Source organism: Miscanthus floridulus, chromosome 2, assembly GCF_019320115.1.
Source record: "Miscanthus floridulus cultivar M001 chromosome 2, ASM1932011v1, whole genome shotgun sequence".
Classification (NCBI taxonomy): Eukaryota; Viridiplantae; Streptophyta; class Magnoliopsida; order Poales; family Poaceae; genus Miscanthus; species Miscanthus floridulus.
Genome location: NC_089581.1, coordinates 157,997,785 through 158,004,455, shown reverse-complemented (window position 1 = coordinate 158,004,455; position 6,671 = coordinate 157,997,785). Strand labels below are relative to the sequence as shown.

The window sequence follows — 6,671 nt, the reverse complement described above, 5'->3', positions numbered from 1 at the left end:
ACTCTTTATTGAATGGAATGGACGTACCACTATCCTGACTTCAGCGAGCTTGATTAGAGATTCTTCTTGTGAATACAAGATCGTTGAAAACTTGAGGGTTGGTAATTCTAGTTAATCTGTTGTCCCTGTTCTTTTAGCTCATTGCCTAAGTCTCAACTGTTTTTCATGGCAGATTCAAGTATTACTTCCAAACGAACAGCATGCAGATGGGACATTACAACATTATAATTTGCATTACAATATTGCTCTAATCAGTGTCAAGGATTTTTGTCCTACCGAACCGGTAAAGGTTCAATGTCGGGGGTCTGGCTCTTTTGAATTACTAGCTGTGGGATGTATCTTCAAATCTGGTAGATTGATGGCTAAAAGAGGGGAACTGTCTCCTATGATGGTCTCAGATGATTGCGAATTTCTTCGATGTTGCACATGTAACATCAGTAAGGTACAGCTGTTATTTTTTCTTATGTGATATCATACAGTTGAAGTAAATAGTTGCATCTGAATGAGTTAAGTACCATCAGCCTGTTCGGTTGGCTGGTTCGTATCGTTGCTGGTTCGTGAAGAAGTACTGCTGCCTGGTTTGTGTGAGAGAAAAATACTGTTCCGGCTGGAAATTTACGATCGTATACGACAAGCCACAGCCAAACGAACAGGCTGCATATCTGTTTGACATTACCAATGACAACTTCACCTGGTTAGGCTGGCATTGGAGGGCCCCTTCTTGATTTTGATGGCAAATTTGTTGGCATGAACTTCTATGACAAGTACTTAGTTGGAACCCCATACCATGGGACGAGATTCACGATGTCTTGGAATATTTTAAGGGACAAAGATATGTCTAAATTTCCTTTTAGGTATATATTCAATTGCTTGTCATGTAGTGTATTTAGATTCCAAGTACGTGGACATGTAAAACTTGTGCGAGAATTTTAAAATGTTTATTATTGAAGCAGATTCAGTGAAGCATGCATAATTTTTAATTAGATATTACATTCCTTGGTGTGTTTTTACATTCAGGACTGTTGCTGAAGGTGGCTATGATGTTAATCCATCTCGTTGCCTAGACTGGACTCTTCCTGGGGATCCCAGCAAGTTTTGTAACAGGTATTCTAATACATGGCACGGCATTCTCTAGTTAAATATTTCTTGTGTCCATATAAACAGATGGCCTGCGACCTTGCCACGGTGGTGGCGTCCTGAAGATTTGGCAAGACTTGAATTAGAGATTTATAGAACAAGACCCCAGTACGTGCTGTTGTGACATCATTGCAGGGGTAGAAGCACCTTCTTTTCTAACATGTTAAACTGTTGTTTCCATATACTTTATTCGATGGACCTGTTATGGGTTGACAACATCCAGAACCAATCTGTTGCCATATGTATAGCGCCTATTTTCAGAAACTGTGCGTGATTTCAGGAACTGATGCTATTTTCAAATATTAGACGTGTTCATGCTTGGGCTGTACTGTTTGTCGTCATGGTGCTCTTGCGCTCGGGGAAAAGGGTATCTTCGCAAGGCTTCCACGGAATTTAGATGCTCTACAAAAATGGAGACTATTTCTAATGTGTTTCGCTTGTCTGAGTTTAGGTGGAAAACGAGAGTGGGATATTTGAGGCCCAACTCCCACCATCTTAATTCCTGGGATGGGACGATGGGTAGCAAGGCAAGTGGCAGGTACATGACTTTTATTTTTTCAACAAAGAACACATGGTAGGCTGGTAGCCCATAAGCGCTAATTATACGTTCCCGAATTCCGTGTAGCAAACATCGCTAATCAATACATGCTGGGTAAACAAATATGTATATGAAATTGTGACTGAATACGGGGCCCATGCAACACCCAAACTGAACTTCATTCTAAACAGACGTAAATAACTGTGCCATGATATGCAAGGGAAACGATAATATATTTCCTTTCCCAATTCGACCTTCTATTTGTTAGATCAAAAGTACCGAACTAATTCCACACGATTCAGCATCATGCTCTACAAGTTACATTCTTGACCAGCAGCAAGACCTTTTCTCACCAAAAGAAACCATCGATGCAACTCCAGAAAGTCACCCAGAGATGTTAATCCTATAACATCGAGGAAGGGAAAAGGAAGAGAAAGTGTAGATGAAACAGTAGGCAAACCAAGCTGCATCGGTAGTGATTTACAACAAAATAAATCACACGATGCTCTCGAGGAACATGTTCCTGTTTCTAATGTCCATTTTCATGGCTCTCCTGTTCCTCCTCTGCATCCTCAAAACGCTGGTCATTGATTTGAAGCTGCAAGCCAAAATGCCAGTAATGTTAACGGAGAGTCTTATTTTTTTTTTATCATAATTAGAAAAAAAAAATACGTCGGGACAGATAGTGTATTCCATTTTTTCAAACAACAATTGATTCACCACAGCAAAAAGTAGCCCAGAATTAAGTTTAATTCAAAATTAATATCACAATAAATCCATGGGAACAAATTCTAAGAGCCATATAATTCAGACAAACACACATATTTGTGTTACATTATTGTTTTCAGCGTTCAGCTTTAATAGAAGACGCCAATAATCAACACAGAGGATAAATAAGGCTTATCTCAGATGGGCATTAGACCTGCTATGTTGTATGGTGCAGAATGTTGGCCTACGAAGAGACGACATGTTCAACAAATAAGTGTCGCGGAAATGTGTATGTTGCGTTGGATTTGCGGCCATACAAGAAGGGATCGAGTTCGGAACAATGATATACGTGGTAGATTAGGGGTAGCACCAGTTGAAGAAAAGCTTGTCCAACATCGGTTGAGATGGTTTGGACATGTCCAACGGAGACCTCCAGAGGCACCGGTGCATAGTGGAATCCTAAGCCAGGATAGTAACGTGAAGCGAGGCAGAGGAAGACCGAAGTTGACTTGGATAGAGCCAATAAAAGAAGACTTGAAAGGATGGAATATACCCAAAGACTTAGCCTTAGATAGGAGTGCTTGGAAAACAGCTATTCACGTGCCTGAACCTTGATTGCTTCTGCTAGGTTTCAACTCTAGCCTACCCCAACTTGTTTGGGACTTAAAGGCTTTGTTGTTGTTGTTGTTGTTGTCAGATGGGCATTTGTTCCATCATATGCTTATACAATAGTAATGAAAATAAAACTTATAAGATATAAAGAAATTCATTGGATACCTCAATTACTGAACGAATGAGGTCATGTCCACCATTTTGACCTATCGGATTAGCACTGAAAAACTGGGGGCCATTTTCTGCATGCAAGGTAAGACATCTAAGTGCTGCTATCACATTAGAGCAAACATGTAGAACAAGAGAAACACAATACTTACCATCAACCATGTCCTCATCATCATGAACCCAGCCACCATCAGACATATCTTCACCATGGAACCAACCATTCTCCTCGTCGCACTCTGTGAATTCAAAAGATTACATAGCTCTGCGACAGAACCTTTTTAAGTATCAACTGTAAATTCATGGCTTACCAGCATTAGGGTCAGGATTCAGTTCAGCACAATGACAGAAGACATCGAAAAGTGCATCCACTGAAGCTCTGTCAAGGATACAAGTCATGCAATGCCACGAACTATATAAAAAAGTTTGTACGATTCAAATAATCAAATAAAGTAAAGGTAGACAGGTAATAATCTTATTTATGACCAGTATCAAATTGGTAAAGTATACCCCTAGGATAACGAAGGGACCGAGGATTTTTTTCCAAGAACTCAAGAAACAAGAAAATTTAGTAGTTCGCTGATATCAGTTTTACAATTAAATTCACAAGGCTTATCTGTGAGAATTATTTGCATAACATAATTAGTAGTGCCTTGAATCAGTTCACTAGATCACAAGTCCTGGAGACTAAATCAGCAAGCACTTGAACTCCAGCATCTAAGGAAATATTTTAATTAGACAAGTTAATTCAAAAGGATACATTGACCAGGGTCCGCTAGTATGAGCCGCATTTCAGATACTCTAGATAGCTCTAGTTCATTTGCTTCAGGATTTGATTCACCAGCCTCCTCATCTGTACCAACTGCTGCCTCAATCTTCAAATTAAACGTACAAAAAGTCAGACATTTACACCAGAGAATATTAAAAACCAAACAACAGAAATAAACAGACAAATAATGGTCTATTAAACACCAAAAACAGATCTAGACTTCTCATAATCAGGTTATGCCGTTATGCAGCTATTAAATAAAGTAAACAGGGTTCTTATTCGCAAACTTTTAACCAACGCAGCAGGGTGCAAAATGCACGTTCGCGAAAAAAACCCAACACAGCAGGAGTACCATACATCTGTATGCAAATGAGGGTTAGCTTTGTCATAAACTCTAGCAACGTCACTGATCACATATCAATGAAGAAGCAATGGGGAAACCTCATACGAAATAGGAGAGGTACTCCCAGCAATAAAAAAATGAGACAAAAAGTTAACAGCCACCTCCTCTCATGCAAATAGAGAGCTTTTGTTCATCAGTGAAAATGCACGAGTTCCAAACAGGCAAACAGTCCATAAGAACCTATCTGATGGACCTTGAGTATATCCACAAGAGAACATCTGAGCACAAATGTCCCCAGAGTACCAATCAGAACACCAAACAGTGCAAAGCTATAAACACCAAATCCACAAACGTACCAGCTGCAACTTTGACTACAACTCAACTGCAACAGCCAGGAAACAAAATTACAACTAAGCGCCGTGTGACAAAGATCCTACACCGAGTAATCCATGATAGTTCTATGATCTGTGAATCAGAGCTCCTTGTTCTCCAAAAGCTGAGGTATTATCAAAACATCCAGCAAAGAGCAGAAGAACGTTTTCTGTAATTCCGTAAGCAAAGGGGTCTCCCAGTAAGAGCCATCTCAAGCTGAAATGCACGGCCTAACCCACTAGGCCACTACCAACTAGTACAAGCTTATAGCTAAGAACACTCTGTAGATCCTAGACCACGGTCCAAGTCAGTTCAATGAGGTAGGCCCACACTTCAGGAACATATAGCTCAACAGTTAGAACATCAGAGCTACGCCTGATCAATCTCTGATCCTGATCCTATTGGACCTCAAAGGGCAGTATCTACAACGAGCAAGTATCAGCAAACGTAGTGCTTGCTGCTCCAATCACCTGCGTGTAGATGCAGGGCGAGGGATACGCCTCCACGTAGCGCGACACGGCGTGAAGCGTGATGTCGAGGAAGTCCACCGCGTAGCCCTTGCCCTTCTCCGCCTCGCTAAGCCAAATCACCCTCCTGGTTGAACCAGCCAACAGTTAACGAAACGATAGGCATCCGAAGAACTGTTGCAGCCATAATCTGAGAGCTCATACCTGGTGGTGACGAACAGAGTGCCCGGGGACTCCGGCGAACGGGGGCCAAGGGCGACAGCGACGGCGCGGTCCATGCGGACCAGCTCCTCGCCGGAGGCGGCGTCGAGCCGGGGCGTGCCGTCGTCGGCAATGTCACTGAAGAGCTGCAGTCCTGGAGCCATGCGTGGAAGCGGCGGGGAGGACGAGGAGCTAGGGTTTCGGGCCTCGAAGGCTTCGGGGTGTGCGAGATTTGGGGATTCTTTCGGAAGGGTTTAGCGGTGGTGGAGGCCCGTGCCTGTGCCGTGCGTACGGCGCTATGTGTTGGGAAACGTATTGTGCCGAGAAGTCGACCAACGGCCGTTTAGTTCCTCCCTGAAGTTTACTTCGGTCCCGTTAAATATTTACTTATTTAGACACATATATAAAATATTAAATATAGACTTAAAAAATAATTAATTACACGGTTTATGACTAATTTGTGAGATGAATTTTTAAGCCTAATTAGTCTATAATTTGATAATATAGTGCTACAGTAACGCATGCGCTAATGCCAGATTAATTAGGCTTAATAAATTTGTCTCGCGGATTACCGACGGATTCTGTAATTATTTTTTTATTAATATCAAAACACCTCATACGACATCCATATATAATAGCCAAAATTTACCCTCCTATTTAAAGAAGGCCTTAAGTCGAGAACGGTACAAGCAGTAGCTCCGGTAGGGTTTGCCTCCGCTTTTGACGTCTGCTTGCAAAAAGTCTTGCTAACAGTTTTTTTAAGTCGGAACTGTTTTTTAAGAGAAGCAGCCGCACAAATACGCCTCTTTCTCATAAATCTAATATATTTTTTTTTACAAAACTGTATTTTTTACGATAAAAAAGAATTATATTAGATAATAAGTGGGTAAATCAACACGTTACAAGCACTATAGATTATACAAATATTCAAAAACTGATTTTCATCTAAATTATACCCACGCTGTGAATATCTCTATATCTCAAAACCAAACATGTATGACGCTTTGCAGTATGGATGACCGCACATGCAAACAATCGGTAAAAGGCACAAGAAGAGCACAACGAGCAATGGCCAACATTCATATAGGTGGAGTTGAGAAACTTTTTTTTTCTGGTGTATTCCTTTTTCTTTCTGTCACAGAAGAATAAGGAAGACCAATTTAAAACTTATTCTCAATCTGAAACTTATTCTTCATAGTCCTTCATCGTGGCTAGATCTAACCATAATAAAATGGAGAAGAGACCAGATAAAATTATTCTATGGCGGCGACACCATCTCCGCCTTGAAATCGTCGTCCAGAAATAAAAGTCTCCATGTCATACTGGTGAGGATGCTGACGTCATAGTTGTCGCCCTCAT

General features: G+C 41.1%; 1 protein-coding gene across 1 annotated transcript; it reads right to left on the bottom strand.

Annotated features, from left to right (window-relative positions):
* Positions 1 to 1,841: 1,841 nt before the first annotated feature.
* On the bottom strand, positions 1,842 to 5,626 carry LOC136540282 (chloride conductance regulatory protein ICln-like). The gene is made up of 7 exons (XM_066532282.1): positions 5,316 to 5,626; positions 5,115 to 5,238; positions 3,921 to 4,035; positions 3,472 to 3,531; positions 3,316 to 3,399; positions 3,161 to 3,237; positions 1,842 to 2,273 (listed from the first exon to the last, which is right to left on the bottom strand). Exons 1-7 carry the CDS (start codon positions 5,474 to 5,476, stop codon positions 2,205 to 2,207), a joined length of 690 nt encoding a protein of 229 aa, XP_066388379.1. The 5' UTR covers positions 5,477 to 5,626; the 3' UTR covers positions 1,842 to 2,204.
* Between the last annotated feature and the right edge of the window lie 1,045 nt (positions 5,627 to 6,671).

What these genes read in the sequence shown, in the direction of transcription:
- LOC136540282 (XM_066532282.1), bottom strand. Translation starts at nt 5,476, where the DNA reads ATGGCTCCAGGACTGCAGCTCTTCAGTGACATTGCCGACGACGGCACG. An exon ending in TGATGAGGACATGGTTGATG is followed by an intron (nt 3,238 to 3,315) that starts GTAAGTATTGTG and finishes CCTTGCATGCAG; the next exon opens with AAAATGGCCCCCAGTTTTTC. An exon ending in TCATTCGTTCAGTAATTGAG is followed by an intron (nt 2,274 to 3,160) that starts GTATCCAATGAA and finishes TTTGGCTTGCAG; the next exon opens with CTTCAAATCAATGACCAGCG.